At 41.4% G+C, this 22,635-nt stretch overlaps 1 protein-coding gene across 2 annotated transcripts in view; it reads left to right on the forward strand.

The window, feature by feature from the left end:
• Positions 1–22,635, forward strand: part of LOC148337067 (insulin-like growth factor 1 receptor) — a 47,711-nt gene that overhangs the window by 19,440 nt on the left and 5,636 nt on the right. For both annotated transcript variants that reach the window (XM_088295316.1, XM_088295315.1), the window contains exons 3-20: positions 9,467–9,770; positions 10,268–10,404; positions 12,130–12,274; positions 13,633–13,841; positions 14,724–14,850; positions 14,970–15,205; positions 16,249–16,416; positions 16,520–16,727; positions 18,581–18,888; positions 19,132–19,265; positions 19,493–19,652; positions 19,734–19,833; positions 20,073–20,143; positions 20,330–20,559; positions 20,634–20,741; positions 21,069–21,231; positions 21,399–21,528; positions 21,831–21,965. In XM_088295316.1, coding sequence (XP_088151442.1) covers positions 9,467–9,770; positions 10,268–10,404; positions 12,130–12,274; positions 13,633–13,841; positions 14,724–14,850; positions 14,970–15,205; positions 16,249–16,416; positions 16,520–16,727; positions 18,581–18,888; positions 19,132–19,265; positions 19,493–19,652; positions 19,734–19,833; positions 20,073–20,143; positions 20,330–20,559; positions 20,634–20,741; positions 21,069–21,231; positions 21,399–21,528; positions 21,831–21,965 — 3,073 coding nt within the window. The remainder of the gene's footprint in view (positions 1–9,466; positions 9,771–10,267; positions 10,405–12,129; positions 12,275–13,632; positions 13,842–14,723; positions 14,851–14,969; positions 15,206–16,248; positions 16,417–16,519; positions 16,728–18,580; positions 18,889–19,131; positions 19,266–19,492; positions 19,653–19,733; positions 19,834–20,072; positions 20,144–20,329; positions 20,560–20,633; positions 20,742–21,068; positions 21,232–21,398; positions 21,529–21,830; positions 21,966–22,635) is intronic.

Below are 22,635 nucleotides of genomic sequence, written 5' to 3' on the forward strand. Positions count from 1 at the left end.
TTTTGCTGTAATAAATAAAATCAGTAGTTAAAAAAAGTTTATTTTTACGTGATCATCTTTGTCTGATATTTAAATTTGTTTAATGATCTCAAACATTCAAATAGGGAAATTGCAGAAAAGAATTTGAGATGAGGGAAAATACTTTTTCATGACACTGTATACCATCTATCTACAGGTGTTGCTGCTCCGTTTGTGCTCAAATATCCGTTGCTTAGAGGGTTATAACAGCCACATGGATGGTAATTGTTGCCTCTTGCCATTAGCCTTAAACTAAAGGACTGAAGGCTAAAACTTCACAAATTTGCGCTCTCAACTCAAAGCAAAAACATCATCCAAAGGTTGACTTGTATTGAATCATAAGTATGTTAGCCATTGTAATTTAAATAAAAAAACTTACTAATATCAGTAAATTATCAAATGAATACAAATTATCTGTGTCCTACATAAAAAATACGATTTAGTCATTAAGATGCACTTCATCTACTACATCACTTTGTTCTGACCAAGTACAAATACTTAAGTCTGAGTACTCGACAATAAGGAGTACAGATTTGTAGTCATTACGTCTTCAAGTTGTGATTAAAAACGTGTAGTATTTTATAATCAAATATTGTTCAAAAACACAAAACAAACTTCTTGACCACCATGGCAAAGGTTTCACTCAAATATAACACTTTTTATGTACTTTTGTTTATGCCGGGGAGGAGTTTAGTCAGTTACTGCAAGTTTTAAAGCGTTATTTATCAAGTGACCTGGGAGAAAAAATGTTTTAGCTTTTGCAGGCAGTGTCAAGTGTATTTAGGTAAGAGATGTTCGCTGCTGGTGTGCGTTAATAACTGTGATTATTGGAACCCATCAGTTGTTGTCAATGCAGCTCTATATTTTTGTCTTTGTCCAAGTTGTTACATCTACAAAAAAAAAAAACATCCGTATTGTCACAGTATTTCAAGTCCACATCCCCTGCGACCTGTTCACTGAGGCTGATTGGGCTGGTAATGATAGGGTCGGCTGTGTAAAGCAGAGACATTCATGGCTACTTTAATTGAACAGTCACACCCATCTGTGGAATGCCTGAAAGAGAACATTACTGGTTTGGTTGTGGCAACGGGGCCACTGTAATTATGCGGCCTTTGATTGGGATCCGCGAAACACCGTCTGATTGTGATGAGCTCTGACTGGCTCGAGTGTCTTGTCAGAGGTATGTTTAAAGTTTGTTTTGCTTCCAGGGTCCCTTTCCCCTTCTGTTCTGTGGTTGCACAAAATGAAAACGTGTAGAGGCGACTCAATGTGCTTTTGCTTCCAACCTCTAGTGAAGACACATTTTCAGTTGTTTTTTGTGTGATATGAGTTCATGAAAACTAGGGCTGGGCAACTATCATATTTTCCGGACTATAAGTTTCACTTTTTTGTATAGGTTAGCTGGTCTTGCGAATTATTATATTGTTTATATTATCATTGTAATCATGATTTTGATTTTTGCTTCCCATAATCTTAAAATCGTTAGAATCGAAGAAAAGGATTATTGTGCTGACCGCTGCAGTGTGTTTGCAAGTTCCTCACATGAAAGTACCCCGAATACACCCATTTTACTTGTCCAAGCAAGAATGTGCTGTAAACTGTTTAATGACACCCCAGTTGGAGTTTACTTTAAAACTTAAAACACAACAAAAATAATAAATACACACATTGTATATTTCATCAAATGCTTAAATCACTTCATTGGAATTGGGCTTTGTACATGCAGTGCTGCTATTTCCTTAGATAGAGTGATACATGATTTCCTGCTCCACAATAAGAGGCTGACTATTCTTTGATTCAATTCTCCCTCACTCATTCGCACGAATGCACTTATTTTTTGTTGACATGCTTAAGCAGACTGAACAATCCCTGGAATTGAATGCGAAGGACAGGAGAACTGGCATATAAGATTCCCAAAAGGCCACAGCAGACCTCGCTGGCAACCTTAAAAGTCATGCTCATGTGCGACTTATCGCAACTAGTCTTCAAGGCCTGCTTGGAGCCCATCCAGTCGACCTCGTTGGCTTCGATAGCGTCTCGACGCTACACAGCCAACTTGTGCAAAACATCAAAACATGACGAAAATGTGATAATTAATGCCAGTAAACACAATAAATTTTCATCACCGCATCATCAATGTATGAAAATGTCAAAATGGAATTGGCTTGTATATGGAGTACAAACGTAAAATACATGCAAGTTTTTTGTAACACACAATTGGGTAAAAAAGGAGCAATATGGAGAAATTTCTTCCCGTAAGCGGCAAGGTCAAAAACCAACTGATTCCCCTCTGGCATCTCTGCATTAAAAACCAGGATGATAATGTTTTCCGAAGGTTACGTTCCAACTACAGGGGGATCACGCTTGTCAGCGTCCTCGCCGGTGATAGCACAAGTAAAGGCAATCAAAAAAATTTTTGAAAAATGACCAAAAGGAATTTGCACTGAAATAATCTTTTGAAGGACAAGGCGGTCCCACTTTTTTAATTTTTGGGGACAGATTTATTTTTCCCCCAAAATCTCTTTCAAAATCAACCAATGCATTAGATATGAAGAAAAAACAAACTCAAACTCAACACTTGAATCAGAATTCCCAATTTATACTCCTTTTCAATTGAGGAACTCTTTTAAAACAGCTGAATTGCATTTCCAATCATGTCAATTGGATTTGTGAATGCACCATGTTACAAATGGGCCCACAGAACCAATTAAGTTCATAACTTGAGGTTCCACCATCTTTTAAAACAAGCATCTTCCCATTAAAAATCCTACCAGTAATACACGTGGACTTGTTAGACAAAAGAATAAGAAATTGTGTTCTTAAGCTAATATTTAACTCAAGCTAGCATTTGCGAAAACCGGGTAGGATTTTCATTTTGAATTTTCCGACTAAAAATAGTCAGCGGCATTGTGCATATGTGGAAACTGTACGTGCGTAATATTATATTCGTGAGGAGTTGTGTGCAGGCTATTGAGTGCATGTGCAAACTATCGTGATGCTTTCAGCCATTATCTTTATCCTGTTCCACCTGAATATCATATTATCAATCTCCATCCAAACACATTAAGGCCTACTTGGATGGCGTGAGGCATCCTTGAAAACCTCACACACCCTCTTTTTCATTGTCTGGCTTCTCCACCGGCTCTGGGAGGGAACAACAACACCTTTTATTTGTCATGTCTTTTCCAGGGCAGTCAGTTGGGCGACGCCAGGAATGTCTTTTGTCTCCCGGTTATCCACTGGTGTCAGCTGATCTGACAAATGTGTTTTCCAAACATGTTCCACAAGGTGAACTGCCGGCTCTGTTTAGACGAGCCTGAGCGGAATAGTTTCCCTTTGTCACTTCCAATGCTTTGGCTACAAGGAATTACAAGGAAAGATTTTGCCAACAAGCGACAAGGAAATAACAGAGGATGTCATGGATGCAGTGTGTCTTGGCTTTTCTGATAGCCACATCATAAAATGTAGTCTAACCATCTATTTGTACACTTCCACATTTCATTGTACCTCCACACTTGTGCCGCAAGTCTACATTTAGAGAATCCAAAGTCCATCATGGGCTGTTAAGACCTCCATAGCCACTAAAGACGTTTCATTCAACGTCTCGCTGCAATCCCCCAGTCCGACTCAAATGGCCGTCACAAAGTGGAATCTCAAGTCAGAGAGTGCTTCACATCTGTATCCTTTTGTCTGTAATTATCCGGAAGAAGCCTCATACAACAGATCTCCTGTGGGTGACCCAAATGAGGAGGAAGGAGGGAGAGAGTCCATCAGGCATTGCTTTTTGACTGTAACGTTAAGTACCGGTGCTCGTTCAGAACCTTAATAACACCATAAACTGTGAGCCGGATTGACAATTCACCATTTGTGAACTCATCGACTTGTCATTTTTCTAACCAAGACCCGGTGAAAAACGCTCCGATTGACGCAGGCAACTTCCAGGTTTTGCCCAAATGAGGCCCATTTGGGAGGAGTTATCCTAGACAGATGGGCGACGCTACATTAAGTCACTTTTTCGCCCACTCGATCTGATGTGGGTGGATTCAAATTTAATTGTATCAAGGATTCAACATTTAAAAGAGAATACAATGGCCCATTCATCATTATTATTCACTGCTACGCCTTACACCTCCAGATTTTACTTTCAGAGTAGATCTCTCCAATCAAGGTAAGGTCAAAAATGGACTCGAGTGAATAAAAAGTAAACCAAGTGCAAATCCTTGAGGTCTGTTAAGGACATCTCCACACATCCCCCTTGCTTCTCGGTGCGTTCCAGTAATCAAGCAAACTTGGGAAAATAAACAGCACCGGCGCAGACTCCATAAACACCGCAACAGCTCGGTGATGGACAGAAAACACAATGTGCCCACATATTACTGTTTCCAGTCCAGCACAAAGCCGGCTCTGTTTGCGTCGGACAGTTTGTCAGTGTTTAAGGCAGCGCAGTGTTTTGGGCCGCCAGCAGCGTGTTTGCTAACTGTGGGTGCCAACTGTGATCATTAGGACGTGCATCTCCATTTAAAGCGAACTCACGGCTCTCGACATGACCGACTCGCCCGATAGACGGCATGGCATCTTAGTGTCCGGCGGGGCTGGTCACATGCATGAGACGGCGGCGCCAAAGTGCTCAGAGCAAAAAAGATGACAGCGAAGACATAGCACACTGTCAAGTGGAATGCGTGTTTGTGTTTGGCCTGCCAGAAGCTATCAAAGATAGCAAGATAAAAACAAAAGCAGCGCGGTGGACAAGATTTACAGATGCTGTTGAAGTCCGCCGTGAAATATTTACACAAGACAAATCTACTCAAGACAATGGAGGTATAGGTGGAAAGTGTTACGAATGGGACAAGACAACCAAATTGGTCCATTTATTTTGAATGAGACCGATTTTACAGAGAGCTCCAAAGTCATTAAAGTTCCCCTAAATTGTCTTGACAACCATCATGATTAATTAGGAATTGAACTACAGCCAAGTAACAGTTCCGGATGTCAACAGACCAAGCAGTGGTTGGCTTAACGTGTCAGGTTCAGTGACTTTGGACTCAATCAGAAGTGGGGAGTTTGTTGTACCTGATGTTTGCTTTTATTTAAATACCATCAACTAAAAAATGCTTTGCTACTTGGCCGCAGTGCTGTGGAAAAAGCCCCCTCCCCTCTTTCTGATTATGGATTTCTTTCCATATTTCTGATTTGAATCGGGGGTGTCAAATTCATTTTTTGGTAAACCATATAAATGTTTTAACACCATCGTAATATAATATTGCATATGCACAAAAAATCTAACTCAGAAATCAAGGATAATAGTTTGTTCAACTACTTCAGCTTACTATAAAAAACGGAGGGGTTGGTTAAAAAAAATTCTTGTGGCTTCATTATTAGTTAACTTCAGCGATTGGAAATTTTGTTGCAGATTTGATGAAAGAAATCGTAGAAGTTCACATAAATTATTTGCTTTCGTGGGCCACGTAAAACCACCAGCTGTGGGCCGGGCTTTGAGTTTGACACCTGTGATTTAAATGGTTCAGATCATCAAGCACATCTTAGTGTCTCCCAAAGGCAAGGAAAGTTAATGCAAGTTTCGTTTTCATTTTTTTTCCTCAAGCATAAATATTTTTAGGAGAAAATTAATCAAAGGGCCACTCGAAATGTCGCGTTCCACCAGTTGCTTTAAGCTCAGAAGCCACTTCCCTTTGAGAACATGTGTTTTAAGCCTTGAAATGGCAATATACTTTTAAATCAATTTGTAGGCATCGACTTGATGACAAAATGAGAACAGCATGGTGTGATGAGGACTGTTTTACTCAAATTGAATCAGCAAATGTATTGGCCGATACATCGGACACCTGTTGTGAATATTTGCCGTTTAGCTCCTTTTTAGAGAACAGAAAGTTCCTTCAGCACTGAACAGTTGGACATGTGCATTCAAAATGAGGTTCACCTGTAAAGGAGATTTTTCCGTTTACCACAGATGTTTAATCAATCGTCACAAACTGTTGATGAAAGATTATTTAAAAAAACAGTACTCCTGTTGTAAATTAAGCTGTAATACCTCGGCCCCTCCCTTGGGGAAAAGGGTGGGTGACTGCCAATTAAAAAAAACAAATCATACAGGCTTTAAGGATTCCCGATGGCCCGTTTGGCGTCAGTGTTAGTCACCTGGCAACGCTGTCAATGGAAAACACCACCACCACTACCAACAGTGACCACACGGCCGTTTTTGTAGAGCGTTCTAATCAGGACAGGTTTGTTAAGCCCCACATCAGACAGGACACCATCCTCGGATGGGAACTGAGCATTAACAAATTAGGAAAGACACAGACCACCGTCGACGAGGACCAAGAGTCTGCTTGTTTTCGCCGTACATTTGGGGTCCGCGACAATAGCTTAATTTGGATGCAACGGACCAGAAACATTCTCGCTGTTTGGCTGGCAACCGATGTGGAGTTCCCAGAATACTTTCCCGCCGGGCAGGCATTTGTGAATCCTTTTTGATCCACACCGTTTTTCTACAGATGAATGGAAAAGGTGAATACTCTGTGAGGCAGTGCATCAGTCATGCTTCATACAGTGCATCGGGAAACTATTCACTCCACTTAACTATTTCCACATTTTGTTGTTTACACATCCTTATTCCGAAACTGATTAAATAGACCCCCCCCCACATACACACACAAAATTATACGCACAACACCCCACAAGGACCATGTGAAAAAAGTTTAGTCAAAAATGGGACTTAACCTATTCCCATGACGCTCAAAAGTGAATGCTGTTTTCATTGATGCTCTGTCACGTTCTGCCCAAGTGCAATTTCCAGTCAAAATCCATCGCAATATAAATAAACACAGTTGTACTGAAAATCTGTTCTGGCATGAAAAAGTATACAGATACTCCGTTTTGCATGACCATAAAGTCGAATAGGACAGGGTTAAAAAAAAAAAAAGAAAAATATTTTTGCACACATTTTACTTTAAATAATCAGCTGTTAAAATTTGACTTCAAAGCCTGACAAGTTTTACTTACTTTTAGTTGCATCTTAGTTAACTGATATAACAGTTGGTGAACCGTTATATTTCATGCAGTGGTTAAAATTGTAATTTGCATGACTATTAAGGATGGTAAAATAAAAACATTATAAGGTTACTAAAAGTTTCGTGATGGTGACAGTTTGACCCCTTTTCCATTCTTTGAGAATAACTTGCTGACTCCCCCTGCTGGCAGTCCCACCCACAGCGTTTTTGGCGGCAAGCCCACCATGTGAAACGACTTTCCTCCTCCACCCTCCTTATCGCCACCTTCTCCCATCCTTGATTTCTTCCTGCGGCGCAGCAACCCTGCAACACGTTAGCACAAAAGCTGGTATCCATTATGTCTCCGACTTGCGTATTGCAGCAGGTTCCCGCCCTTTTCCCTACCCCAGCTGTTTGTCACCATTTTTTTTTTTTAAACTTACCGTAAGGTCACAGGGTTGCTCAAGGAGGCGTAAGGGAGGGTGGGCGTGGGGAGAGGAAGAACATTGTGTGCCAGAGAGAGACGCGCAACCACAAAAACAGCCCGCTGAATGGCTGATGGGACCACACAGTTTGGGAGGTTCTGATTGGTGGACTGGTGAAGGTCACCTCATGGTCACTGACTGATGATGTGCTCTCGTCAAATTGAACAGACTGCAGGTTCATCGCTGGCTTTGTGGGTTTAGTTGGCATGAACGTTTTTTGCGTTCCTTTTTTTATGTTAAAGAATAACTTTGTTGTTCTCTATTGATTCCATGGCCCGCCCACATTAGATGACAATGGCAAAAAAATAGCTTCACATATGTCTCGGATACCTCTTTGTGATTGAGCAGCATTTAGGCTTATTCTAAAGTAGGAGTTCGTCAAAGTACAAGGCCTAGATTTGCCTGGCGACTTTCAACCTAAATGGCCGTCTTCTTGCTCACTTTCATGTTACCGATCTTTGGGATTATTTTTCTCCCTGTTTTATGATGGACATGCCCACTCTATTCTGTTGGTATTTAGGGCCTAAAAAATATTAAGAGTATCTTTAAAATGTTACCATGATAGCATGGTGGCCCACGTTCAAGAGCATAGGCAAAGAAACATTACATTAGAGGGACGGCCACGTTGTTCGGTGAACTCAAAATTTCAACTTGGGGTGGAGAGGAAATGGGGGGGTGGTCAGGTGTGCTCGCCACATATTGTGCAGAGCAGGGTACGAACATGGTCTGTTGTTTTACTCATTTTGCTAGCTTGCTGGGGTCATCATAGCATAATGCAACTGAGACAATTAGCATCGTGACATCCGTCAAAAGTCCAATGTATCGGAGAGAAGCCAGTCACTTTTCAAAATAAAGTATTTTGCAGCCTTGAATAATAAATAAACCGGAAATACTGCCGCTAAGTTTTTTTTTTTTTGTTTTTGTTTTTTTCCAACTGTGTGGCCCGCCGCGGCCCGCCCAAAGTGGTACCGGGTGGTTGGGGACCACTGCTTTATAGTTTTGCCAACTTAAAATACTGTTTTAGGCAATAAAATACAAGTTGTGTTTTTCTTTATACTGCCGCTGTTTATCTAAACCTATTTCTGATATGGGAGAATTCCCAAGTAGAAGGCCAGGAATCCACCCCCAAAATGTTCACTTCAAACGGAAATGACAGACCTTCTGTTCCATGTTATGTTGATCATTGAAACTTCTGTTGAAGGCTTTTTTTTTTTTGTAACTTTTTGAAAATCTTCAAACTGATGATCCCCTCAGGAACTAAGATGACTATTTCTTAAGGATTAATGAAATACTCTTTGCACAAGTGGGTGTTGTAGAGGCAGCATGTGTGTCATATCAATCAGCATCACTTAAACAGCACATAATTTTTCATGACTTCACTATGCAGCCTGTTTAAACCCCCCCCCAACGTGTCTAACGCAAGTGGATGACATAATTTTCTCTTTGAACCGATTAACTTGTGCTTCCAAATTCAGATTGGCTGTACTGCGCATAGGTTTATTCCTCCTGGAGACTGTAAATCATGCTTATTATTCATGACTTGTCCTCATATTGGAACGAGAATGGACCCCCACTACAGCAGATTGAGCAATTTGTAGGGTTTGTCAGAAAGCGCTCACTCGCTCGACTCGATGTGAGAAACACTGTTTGACGTAGATGTGCAATTTTAGTACCATATAGTCCAAAATAATAATTGGCAAAGTTGCCGTATGTTGTTCATATTTTTGTTATTTAGGTGTCACATCCTTGTAAATTATATGTGTGTTAAAGGTGATGTCAACATCTACACAATCCCAGAGGAAAGTTTTGAAGTCAAGAAATAATCCTTGTATTAATCGTGTTTTTAATCTCAATCAAAATAATAATCAGCTCTTCTTTGTAGACAAGGAATTTTAAAAAGTGATTTTTACATATGTCTGATTTTAATAGTTTTTTGTTTTTGTGTTTGGCCATCAGAGTGCCCGGAGAAGTGTGGGCGGCGAGCATGCACTGCGAGCGGCGACTGCTGCCACGCGCAATGCCTGGGCAGCTGCAGCGTGGCGAGCAGCGACAGCTCCTGCGCCGCCTGCGTGCATTACTACCACCAGGGCCGCTGCGTGGCCGACTGCCCGCCCGGCACCTACAAGTTCGAGGGGTGGCGCTGCGTCAGCGCCGAGCTCTGCTCCAGAGTCCACCTGCCGGACTACGACAGCTTCGTCATCCACGAGGGCGAGTGCATGTCCGAATGCCCCTTCGGGTATACGCGCACCACCCCCAATAGGTGAGCCTTGCTTTTATTTTCTCTTTTTCTAAAATTGTCTTCTGGGTTTATTCAGGTTTTATTCATTTGTCTCAAGTTTGTTAATTGATTTATTATAAATAAATACATTAATTAAAAAAATACATTCTTCTGATTATTGATGAGATATCTGAACATTTTAACATATGAAGGTTAAATTATTGCATATCCTTCATTTAGTTTATTGTTGCAGTGTTTTACATATAAACAATATTGGAACATTTTGTTACAAACTTTTACCTAACTTGATGGTTGTCTCTGAAAGGGTTTAGGATAACCAATTAAAGTAACCCGGATTCTTGTTGAGGATTATGAGCGTGTTAACATTATTTATTATTATTATTAACAGTGTATACCATTGCTTGCTTGGGAACCTGGCGTCATTCAGACTTTAAAGTGCTAGTAAGCAAAACAAATAATTGCTTTGATATCAAGACTTTACGTTTTAGTCCTGTGTCTGTTCATCTTTCTGTCTCCAGCATGTCCTGTACCGCTTGCGACGGCCTGTGCGATAAAGTGTGTGAGGAGAAGGTCATTGACTCCATGGACGCTGCGCAGTCCTTGAAAGGCTGTACAGTTATCAAAGGCAACCTGCACATCAACATCCGCAGAGGCCGTGAGTACACTGCGCCGATGTTAGCTTCTTGCTATTAACAACACGCGGTCAAAGCACGCTGTATGGGTGGGTGACATATAGCAGTGTGTAATATGTACCTATTCATATTTGTGGCTGTTGTATAATGGAGCGAGCATTTTATTTATTTTTTTTGGTCTTATCTATGGCATCAAATCATAATGACGTTTTTCCCCGCCGCAAACGCCAATGAGCAAAGTGTGGATAAAATATTGCAAATAGTTTAATGTTTTCATATATTTCGTTACAATAATTTAGTACTGAACTAGGAAATTATAAGCCACTAAAACAGTACAAAGATTTTTGGTGCTGTATTTGGTGTTCTTGAATTTAACAAACAGGGTGGCCTATTGGTCCCGTAAATCGGGGTTCCGCTGTACCGCATAGACGCTTAGAAGGGTGGCTTGCCCATGTAAAAAAGAGCCGCTTGTAAAGGGCTGCTGCGACACAAAGACACGGTGAAACGGCAACATAATATACGACGAGAAAGAGGTGGATGCGGCAAAGGGGCTGTAGTCAGTCAGATGAATGAAAATACCCTGTTTTAAAATATGCTTATACTCTATATCTGGGATTTTGTCCAGTAACCCCTTAAAGTGGAGACATTTTTTCTGGGAGACATTTTTCCAAGGGCCTCCTCAACCCTTAATGGCAATTAAATAGAAATAACTAAAAGGCGCAATTTCTTAAGAGAAAAAAATCTTAGGAGATAAACAGTTGTATTTTTTATTCAAAAAACAAAGTTAACAAGGTCAAGTACACTTTACTTTGTGATGAAGAAGTGGAAGTTGTAATCTTGGAATTGAGAATGGCATCATATTTATTTTCCAAGTTAGTCTTAATATGATGATATTAGAGTCACCGTTTAACGTGGGAAGAAAGTCTTATTTTAAAGGTGCCATGCCATCATTTCCCCCCCACACACACTTCAAGCCTAACATATGTCAAAATTGTTGAGGAATTTTTTAACCAGAATTTTGCTGCGTTTGGGCACATTTCTTGGAGGATGACTTCATCAACTAAACTTAAGCCACACATACAAACACATTGGTCAATCAGCCTCAATGGCTGCGAAGTCGTGCGGCGTCGCTATGGAGGTAAATGTAGGGGGAAAAAAGTGGAAGTAAATTATTTTCCTCTAGGGGACCCCAGGCCAGCTTAGAGTGCACCACAGTTCCGCTGATGGCTCACTAAATTTCAACTGAGCCAACACAGGAACGATTGTCTGCCTATCCCAGATGACTTTTGGCCAAAAGACTTCCTGGGTACACCCTGTACTGGTCGCTGGTCATTCACTGGGCACATGGAGACCCAACTGTTAATGGTCACATTCACACCTATGGACACTTTGCAGTCTTAACGTGCATGTTTTTGGGATTTGCAAGGAAAACGCAAGTGAGCACAGGGAGCTGTGCCAACTACTATACCAATGTGTTTTGTTAACATACAATAAAGGAGCTTGCCTCACCTCTCCAATACTTTTGAAGGGGAGCTGAGATCAAGGTTGGTGGCTCTGGTCTAGTCTAAACATAAAAGCGCAAAACACTTTTTACAATCCGCAGTGATGTCACATGGAGTCTAGACCAGGACCTTGGAAAGCCTTCGGGCCGTGTAATTTCCTGCATTTAAAACCATAAATACACAGAAGAAGAAAGTCCAATGATGAATATTAAATTTAATGTTGTTTTTTTGACTGCGTCTCAACAGACAACATGGTGGCCGAGCTGGAGAGCTTCACGGGTTTGATCCAGAGGGTGACGGGCTACGTGCGCATTCGACACTCGCATACGCTCAGCTCGCTGGCCTTCCTGCGCAGCCTGCGATACATCGATGGCGAGGAACTCTTGGATGAGTAAGCACACACAAACACTCACTTTGCTCTTTTTTTTGTTTTATATTCACAGATATGTATATAATGAGTGTTGTCTTTTTATCGTCATTATGTTGATCGTAGTTTGCTTCTTTTTACGCTTGCATGACAGTTAAGAATGTTCAAATGATTAACTGTTGGTTGTTGTGTGGTAGTTAAAATTGCTCAAATTAATATTGACAGTGGTTAGCGTCTTTCTGTTCAATATGCAAAAATTTGAAGCAACTTTTTACACTGTAATATAGCTAAGGATAATAAAATATGTATTTTTATTTTACACATGTTACACAGTTAAGAATGTAAAAAAAAAAAGAGCAAGTTTGTGAAGTGGCTGTCATTAAAAGGGATAAACATATGTTTACACTTAAATGACTTGTTGGGAATGAGACTTGAAAATGGCTTGAGACATCTTAATGTAAGTTATAAATATGGAACAGATCTTTTCCATTCTTCTCCAATTTGGTGAAATGCTTTCAACAAACGAATAATGTTGCATTTCTATCCTTAATTGCGCCTCAACAGTTGGGATAGAAGTTTTTCTCCAGAAAGTAACCACAGCAGCTAAATCTAATCAAGAAACCATCTTAATGGTTCAGAAAAACATCCTTCTCTTGTTTCCCCTTGAGTTCACAAGAGTCCCACTGTCCCAAGGCTCCACATTGCAGTCATTCCTGGATGTCTGGGTGGTACCCAGCGTATCACAAAAAGCCACATCGCCACCTCCCGCCCCCCTGCCCTTCTTTCCGGATCTTATTTTCCCTTCGGCTGGCCATGATTAGTAGTGACAAAACGGATCGGAATGTGTCTGGTAATGAGCAAGAAGGCTTTAAAGTTGCCACATGACTTTATTTGTTTGCAGCAAAGACACATCCTCAGAAAGTGGTGTTGTTCGCAATCTGTGGAAAGCATCCCTGCAGCAAAAGCACAAGACTTTTCTCAGACATAGGCGAATATCCACGATGTAGTTCCTTTTTCTTGTCTTCTCAATACTGCTTTTATATTTTTGTTTGTATGCTGTTGTTTGTAGAACATCATTAATGTGTGTTTTTGGCTATCACAATCATTTTAAGCAACGGGAAAACATAGAAGTACAGTTTAAAATGACTTCCCAAACATTTTTGAGCCCCAGAAAATTGAGATTTTCACCATAAACTGACTGCACAAACACTGTTGAGCACCTGAAAAGTGTAAGGTACCGGTACCTGGTATGAAGTTGTTGCAATTTTACTTTTGAGCTGGAGATACCCCGTACCAAATGACTGAAATATGTTGAAAAATCTCAAGAGGAAGATGAAATGCCACTGAATGATGGTGTCTCCCCTTCTCGTTTGGCCCCGCAGCATGTACGCCTTCACAGCATTCGACAACCAGCAGCTGCAGTACCTGTGGGACTGGAAGCAGCACAACCTTACCATCAGGAGCGGGAAGCTGTTCTTCCGGGCCAATCCCAAACTTTGCGTGTCGGAGATCCACAAAATGTGGGAGCAGACGGGAGTTCCAGGGCGCTTCGACGAAAGTGACTTCCGAAACAACGGCGACCGAGCCAGCTGTATGCTCCAAAGCAGTCCAAATATTTCCTGTTTTCATTGGGGTTGTTGTAGCTTAGTTTGGCACTTTCCACTGCATGGTGTTCAGTTGAATTTGTTTTGCATTGTCATACGCAGCTATTGCCATGATTTCTAGTGCAGGCAGTTTAAGAAGAAGAAGATTGTCGATAAACCTTGATTGAATTCTGAAAGTTTCATTATTTAGTGCTTATCAAATTAGAAGAATGCATCAGTCGCGTTTTCCAAACCGTTGAAACATGGTGGAAGGTGGCCCGGGCCAGGTGACAGCGGTTTGTGTTCATTTAATTTTTGCATAATATTTGTGTTTTTTGGCCAATATTTTTTATCATGTTTGTGTTATTTTCATGTATTTAATATAATACAATAAGTATTCATTATATTACTATTTTCTAAACTGTTTGTTTTCTAACATTTTTTTAAAAACTTTTGAAAATTTATATTTTTCTTTTTTGCCTAATATTTAAAAATTTTACACAGATTGTATTTTTTCCCTATATTTCTTTTTTTGATTAGTATTTTTGTATTAATGTTTTTTACATTTTTATACTTTTTCATTTTTTTTATTTCACTTCACTTCAATAGCTTCATATTTTTTTTTGTAATATTTCTTTGTTTGTTTAGCATGTAAATTTTTAGGTGTTTTTAGTTTTTGTATAATACCGAAATATGTATTCAATGGTGATGGCTTTCAATGCAGTTTCCTGTTGTAGTCTTTTGAAATGGAAGCAGAGTGCAGCTGAACTGAGCTGCAGACGACACTGTGCAGTGGAAAATACCGATCAAGAACCCCTGAGAACCTCTTGACTTTAAAGGTCAACGCAAGAACTCCTTTTGATGTAAGAACTTGTCTTTTACTCCTTCAGGCGAAAGTACCATCCTCAAGTTCAAGTCCAACACCACCAGCAGCACCAGGATCAAGCTGACCTGGCAGCGCTACCGCCCCCGAGACTACAGAGACCTCATCAGCTTTATTGTCTACTACAAAGAGGCGTACGTGTCTATTTGCCATCTCCTCCCGTCTTCTGATGTCTGCTGTGATTTCTCTGTGCAGTGCACTCATTATTGACAAATCCCCCCTCCCGCTCCCCATCCCCTCTCCTTTCGTGTAGGCCGTACCAGAACATCACCGAGTTCGAGGGGCAGGACGGCTGTGGCTCCAACAGCTGGAACATGGTGGATGTGGAGCTGCACCAAGACAAGGACACTGACCCTGGCGTGCTGCTCTCCAGCCTGAAGCCATGGACGCAGTACGCCGTCTTCGTCAAGGCCATCACGCTCATGGTGGATGACAAGCAGGTGCCCAGCGCCAAGAGCAAGGTGGTGTACATCCGCACCAGCCCCTCAGGTAAACCCACTGGAAGGAGTAGTGCCAAGCATCTTATAATCAATTGGCTTATGATTGACTTCAAACATATCAAAGGTATTTTAAACTGAGATTAAGATATAAACAACACTGTATAGCATACAGTAATCTGAATGATATTGTGTATATATATTGCCTGATAATATATTTAAGACGCAACAGGTCTTGAGCAACTCAATGACAACAGTATCAATGCAGTTTGGCCACTGTGCTGCAATGCTTCACGAGGCCTTCGTGGAAAACAGTTCTGTGCTGACGGGAACTTTATTATCATAGAAGTTGCAGTCTTGCAAACATTGCACACCAACACTAAGACACTTTACGACACTGACTTGTCACTTGTCGGAATACGGTATGCAATAGATCTCGTGTGTGTGTGTGTGTGGGGGGGGTGTATGTATATCCTTGTAAGCCATTTAATTTTTTTTTCTTCTAATTTTCACATTTCTTCTCTATTAATCTTCTTCATAGGATGATTGAACTTGAACTGAAAACTGTTTTCGTTTTTGTTGTTGTTTTTGCATCAGTATAAAGGGACAGGTCATGAAATCTTCTGGCTTTTTCCTACGTCTTTTAAACATGAAGTAATTATTTTGGCTGTCATTCGGTTTGACATGTTTGCTCATACTGCTCACACTTCAACCTTTTTTGTTTTGTTTATCCCTGTCTTTTTTTAGCATGTTCAATTAAGTACATTTTTTAAAAAAAAGTGTAGCAAATGGGGAGTGATGTGATGTAATCAACAGTTTTTATTTTTTTCTATGCCTGTCCTTCAAAATATGTATTCATGTAGAAAATGCTCTGTGGTACCAAAACGTTTGGAGACTGCTGCCTTTACAAAAAATGAATTAATTAAATACTAGTATGTTGTGCATTGTTAGAAATTAATAAGTGCTTGATTTTAGTGAGGTTAGTACACAATCATAGCCATAAAATGCATTTGTATTGTGAAAAAATTGCTAAACCATCACCAAAACTTAACTAACACGTTTGAATAACCAACGCCGCCTGTTTTGTCTCTGCAGCGCCGTCTATGCCTCAGGATGTGCGTGCCTACTCCAACTCCTCCACCCAGCTGGTGGTGCGCTGGCTGCCTCCAGTATCCCCCAACGGCAATCAAACCTACTACCTGGTGCGCTGGCAGCAGCAGGCCGAAGATCGAGAACTTTATCAGCACAACTACTGCTCCAAAGGTAGACTCACATGTTCATTGCTCACAGTGCTTATTTTAATTCATTCAACATGCTAAAAAACAGTCCAGTTAGAAACTTAACTGACAATAATCCTCCTCTCCAGAGTTGAAGATCCCTGTAAGAATGGCAGCAATCGGAGTTGGGGATCAGGAGGATGACACCAAACCCACAAAGTCGGACCCCGATGGTCCCGACAAGGGCCCCTGCTGCCCTTGCCCCAAATCGGTGGAAGACCTGGAGGCAGAGGCCGCGGACGCTTCCTACCGGAAAGTCTTTGAGAACTTCCTGCACAACTCTATCTTCACACCTCGGTGAGCTTTTTTTCTTATTTAAACTATTTAACTTGTAAAACTAGTCATACCACTTTCACGTTTTGGCCTTTACAATCACAAACCTGAATGTATTTTGTTGAAATTTAATGTGATAGACATACACAAAGTAGCACATCCTTGTGAAGTCGAATGGACATGACACAGTTTTCAAAATGTTACACAAATATCTATCTGAAAAGTGTGGTGTATTCAGCACACTGTACTCTGATGCCTCGAAATACAATCCAGTGCAATCAATTGCCTTCACAAGTCACATAATTTGTAAATAAAGTCCACCTAACCTTTGTATAATTTTCTTGATCATTTGTGAGAGACCACCAAAGTTATCATAGGTAACAAAAATGGATGTTAAAATGAGAACTGAAATTGAAAAACATTTTTGTAAACAAAATCCAAATTGTTTTTGAAAAAAATTATGACTGAAACAATTTCATGCTCACAAACCTAAGACAATTGAATAATAATGTAATTATCATAAAAAGCTAAAAATTGTCTTTGTATGTCGAAAAGTTGCTAAATTTTGCTTTGATTGTCTGTGGAACTAATGGAGTGATTACGTGCTTGTACATGCACTTTTCCGGCGCGTTTTTTCCAACTCAAATCATCTTGTAAGACATTTATTTTCAAGGTTAATGTTGTAAGATGAGTTTTAAATGATATTCAATTGTTTTGGCCACGTAGTGTGTGGTAGATTTAAACTTTTAAAAATTAATCAATTAACTTTTTTTTTTTTAAATGAGAGACGTCAATTGCTCATGGTTTTCCAATATTCGCAGCAGGTCTGCTTCACTGGCCTCCAAATATTGGGATTTTTACTGGACTCTGTAAATCTCCTATATTTACAGATTTATTTCAATGGGAATGGGAACATGTTGCTTTTGATTTTGCAGGCAGATGTGGTTTAAGTTTCTCGGTCAAAGTTGACTCGTCACACAAAGCGACTGGTACTGTTTTGGTGAATCTATTTACAAAAAATGCTCACTAGTTGTCCTCAACCCCCTGAGGCTGCAAAGCATTGAAAACAACTCGATGACTCACTGGAACACTCACGCACGCACGCACACACTGAAAAACTTGTGTGAGATCAACACGGATCCAAAGCGAGCAACAAACCTCACTGCATCTGACATTGCTCACAAATAACCAATAACAGACCTGTGACGCTTTTATTAAAAACAACCAACTTCCTTTTCCCACTGTAAATCAGTCTTCCCGAAAGGATTTAATCCACACATGCTCTTTGATATACCGACAGAGATGGCACATCCCCTTTCCCTCACGCACACACTACAAGAACAAACATACGGAAAATATGTTAAATCACGCAAACATGATCCAAGTGGCACAAAATTAAATTAAGATAGAAACATGAATCAAATGTCACCCCCTTGTGAGAAATTTGGGTGGTGCGCCTTTATGCACATAAAAGACAATCAGGCTGTTTTTGTCTTGATTGAACATGACACTTGAAAGGCTGCTTCAAACCAAAATGGCGGACTCATTGCAACTTTTCAGACATCGGTTCAAAGAGTTTTTTTTAGTGGGTCTACTCTTGATAAGTACTCTATGTCCTCCAAATTTCATGTTGCAAAGTGAACATGGCAGGGGTTGAACTTAAAATAAAGTTCAACTTGTCTTTGATGGAAAGTGCTTCATGGGCTGAATATTTTTAAAAGACCCTTAAAATGTACTAAAATGCAAGACTTCCTTTTTTTTTTCTGTGTCTACTCATTAAAGCCTACCAAATTTTCCATGGCAAAGCAAAAATGTCCTCAATGGTAAAATCTTTAAATGTTTTGTTTTTTTTCTTTTTTTAAATACCCGTTTTCCAGGCCACCCGATCGCCGTCGCCGAGATGTATTCAACATCGCAAACGCCACCCACTCTCGACGCCATCACCGGCCTCACTCAAATGCCAGCACCATCTCTCCCCTGCAAACTGCTGCCAACAGCAGCGCCGTCGACCCGGAGCTGGTGGAGCGAGAGTTTGATTTTGTGGAACAGGCAGTGATGGAGCGCGAGCTGCAGATTTTCGGTTTACAGCCGTTCACTGTATACCGCATCGACGTTCACGCCTGCAATCGACAGGTGCAGCGATGCAGCGCTGCTGAGTTTGTTTTCTCCAGAACCAAACCGGCAGGTTAGTGGAACACAATTAGGCGTCATTTGTCATCGGTAGCATCTTGGACATTTATTTTTGCTGATATAGATAAGTATTTAGATAAAGAGACATTATAGGACTCTTGGTAATGTAAATACTTGGTGGGCCAAATTAAATTAGGGTGCGGGTCTTATGCCGCTTCCATGCCAAATTTGGTCCAGCCCTGGTCTTACCTAATGAAGTTGGCCTGGTCCTGATGATTTGTTCTCTTTTACCTTTCAGAAAAGGCGGATGACATTCCTGGCGTGGTATCCTGGGAGGGCCACGAGGACTCTGTGTTCCTGCGCTGGCCGGAGCCGTCTCGCCCCAATGGCCTGATTCTCATGTATGAGATCAAGTTCAAACTGGGCACTGAGGTACGGCAAAAATATATATCATAGTCAACATTGCTGCGCCAGCCTGTTTCCTTGCTCTGACCCGGATCACATCCCAGATACAATTAGAAATTTAAAAAAAAAAATGTAGAAAAAATATTCTTGCCTTCATGAAAAGATTGTTAAACCTTTAAAAAATGTCTACACCTGTCCATGTACCTGATGGCTACGTGTCTATGTGTGTTTGTATATGTCTGTGGATGTGTCAGACTGAGAAGCACGAGTGCGTGTCAGGTCAGCTGTATCGGACACAGCGCGGCGTCCGTCTGTCCTACCTAAGTCCGGGCAACTACTCGTTAAGGGTCCGAGCGACGTCGTTGGCTGGGAATGGATCTTGGACGCGACCGGTCGTTCTCTATGTAGCTGAACGTAAGATAAACAGATCAGCACCTTCCTAATGATCAATATGATGTGTAGAAGCTAAAATAATGACTATGCTTGATCCAACAGGATATGAAAGCTTCCTCTACGCCATCATATTCGCCCCCATTTTAATCATCTTGTTCATCTGCCTCCTGGCCTGCTCACTCTTCGTCTTGAACAGGAAAAGGTGCGTTGCTGTGATGATGATGCCAATCGAAACATGGCGTTAGTTTAATGAATGCATAAACTGAAATATATATAATATATTCATGTATAACTTTCTACCTAACGCTTTACCATTTATGATCACTGTCAGTCTTAACAGTGTCTTTCTTTTCTTATTTTGCACATAGACAGAATGCATGTATTTCACAACATTTTTGATTTGGGATTCTATGTGATTGACACCTGGTTCTTTGTTGCTAGGAACAGCGATAGACTTGGAAATGGAGTTCTGTACGCGTCGGTCAACCCTGAATACTTCAGTGCGGCTGAAAGTGAGTACGGTAGACACAGGAGTCAAACCTAAAGGCTTATTACCAGACCCTGTCTAAGGGTTGAGTTAACAGATGGATGACTGGGGAGTTGAATTACAGTCACGACTTCTCAAAGAGTTACATTAAGAGACAAAGACCCGTAGTGTTCGTTTATTTGAAGGCTACCCGCCTTTGTCCTTCGCCCAGTGTACGTGCCGGATGAGTGGGAGGTGGCGCGTGAGAAGATCACTCTGAGCCGCGAGCTGGGCCAGGGCTCGTTCGGCATGGTGTACGAGGGCATCGCAAAGGGAGTGGTGAAGGACGAACCGGACACGCGAGTTGCCATCAAGACGGTGAACGAATCGGCCAGCATGAGGGAGCGCATTGAGTTCCTTAACGAGGCATCCGTCATGAAGGAGTTCAACTGTCATCACGTGGTAAGTATGCGCGCGCGCACACAAATTTAATGTGGTGCACGTACACTTTTTCGTCACGCCCCATTTTGTCATAGGTGCGTCTCCTGGGGGTGGTATCTCAGGGCCAGCCTACCCTGGTCATCATGGAGCTGATGACACGAGGAGACCTCAAGAGCTACTTGCGCTCCCTCCGACCCAAAGAGGTAATTCGAACCAAAATGATACAAAAAGTTGGGATGGCAATCGAAAGCTGCCACTGCAGTATAACTCCATTCGCGAGGAGTAGGGCGAGCCTGCAAGTACAATTTTTTTTATTTTTTGAAACGCAAAAAATTCTCGGCTAAGCGGGGATCGAAAAATTATTTAAGAAATTGGAAAAAAAATCTTTCATACGTCATCTTCCACAGTGCCTATCCTGAACAGGGTCGCAGGACGTGCAGGACCCTATCCCAGCTGACTAGGGGATTAAAGAAAAAGTGTAAATAATTTAATCATTACATTGATGCCCCCCCCCTGTGCTTTTACTGCAGCAACAGTGGTCCAGTTTGTCCCTGCCGCCCCTAAAGAAAATGCTACAGATGGCTGGCCAGATTGCGGATGGAATGGCATACCTCAACGCCAGCAAATTTGTGCACCGAGACCTGGCGGCGCGCAACTGCATGGTGGCCGAGGACTTTACCGTCAAGATAGGAGGTAATTGCGAAGGAGGACAATTTCTCAGCAACGTCCTGGAGGAATTTCATTATCACTCCCACAGTTCTTTTGCAAGCTAACAGATTCACTCTCTTTGACATTTACCACTGATGTTCACTGGTTTAGACGATGAATCAAAATGGTGATGCCTGTGTGCGTTTGTGCAGACTTTGGCATGACCCGAGACATCTACGAGACAGACTACTACCGCAAAGGCGGGAAAGGCTTGCTTCCCGTCCGGTGGATGTCACCTGAGTCTTTGAAGGATGGCGTCTTCACCACCAATTCAGACGTCTGGTGAGTGTACCGTACTTGCATGAGTCTGTATGTCAAAGCTCTGCACCAGCCACAACATTGGGCAGCTCTTCAAAAACTTTGTTTCTCCTATATGCGTGCAATTTGATATCGAAGGTGACCATTAGTAACTTCTATTTGGTTGAGTCCTAATGGCAAATTTGTAAATCACAACAGTGGACAGCTTCTCAATAGCTGTTTTCTTCTAAATGCTCGGGGTCAAAGTTGCTCATTAGTCACTACAGTGGATAACAGTGTGCCATCTCATGCAATAAGTCCCCAAAACCACATTTGTCTCTCTTTAGGTCTTTTGGGGTGGTCTTGTGGGAGATCGCCACACTGGCAGAGCAGCCCTACCAGGGCCTGTCCAATGAACAGGTGCTGCGCTTCGTCATGGAGGGAGGCCTGTTGGAGAAGCCGCAAAACTGTCCCGACATGCTGTAAGTCCATTCGCTATCCATGCATGCGTCAGTCTTGGTGTCAAAGTCACTGCAATGGAAAAAGCTGTTACTTAAAATCCATGTCAGATTGACATTAAAGTGTATTAATCACATTGGACAATTCTTCAAAAAGCTGCTTTCGTCGACAATATGTGCGGTAGTCTCGTCCAATGCAATGACTGAGACACATTAGGTGACATATTTGCACATTTGTCACTTTAATGGACGATGTTGACGTCAAAGTTGTACCTCAAGCCATACAGTGGACAGGAGATCTCAAATGTAAGCATCAGACACTACAGTGGACAATGGAGATGCAAAATTTGCTCATCAGTCACTCCAGTAGAAAGCAATTCAAAAGCTGGTATGCGTCACTAAAGCAGTCGCTCAGGGGTGGGCTGTCATAGTGTATGTTTTTGAGTCCCCCCCCACAACACCTGATTCAACGAGGAAGACATCTTAAACATGCAGGCTAGTGACCCTCGAGGACAGGAGTTGCCCACCACTGTATGGTGAAATAGAAGCTTTAATGTTAAAACGTTTGATCCGGATAAGATCCAGATTATGCATTCAGACACCCTAAATCTCATTGAATGTGTTTGGGTGCTTTTTCTCAGTCAGACCTAATTTGATCTGTGTGTGTGCGTGTGCGTGTGTGTGTGTGTGTGTG

Source organism: Idiotropiscis lumnitzeri, chromosome 5, assembly GCF_059441095.1.
Source record: "Idiotropiscis lumnitzeri isolate Australia: NSW breed Sydney's pygmy pipehorse chromosome 5, RoL_Ilum_1.0, whole genome shotgun sequence".
In the NCBI taxonomy this organism is placed as follows: Eukaryota; Metazoa; Chordata; class Actinopteri; order Syngnathiformes; family Syngnathidae; genus Idiotropiscis; species Idiotropiscis lumnitzeri.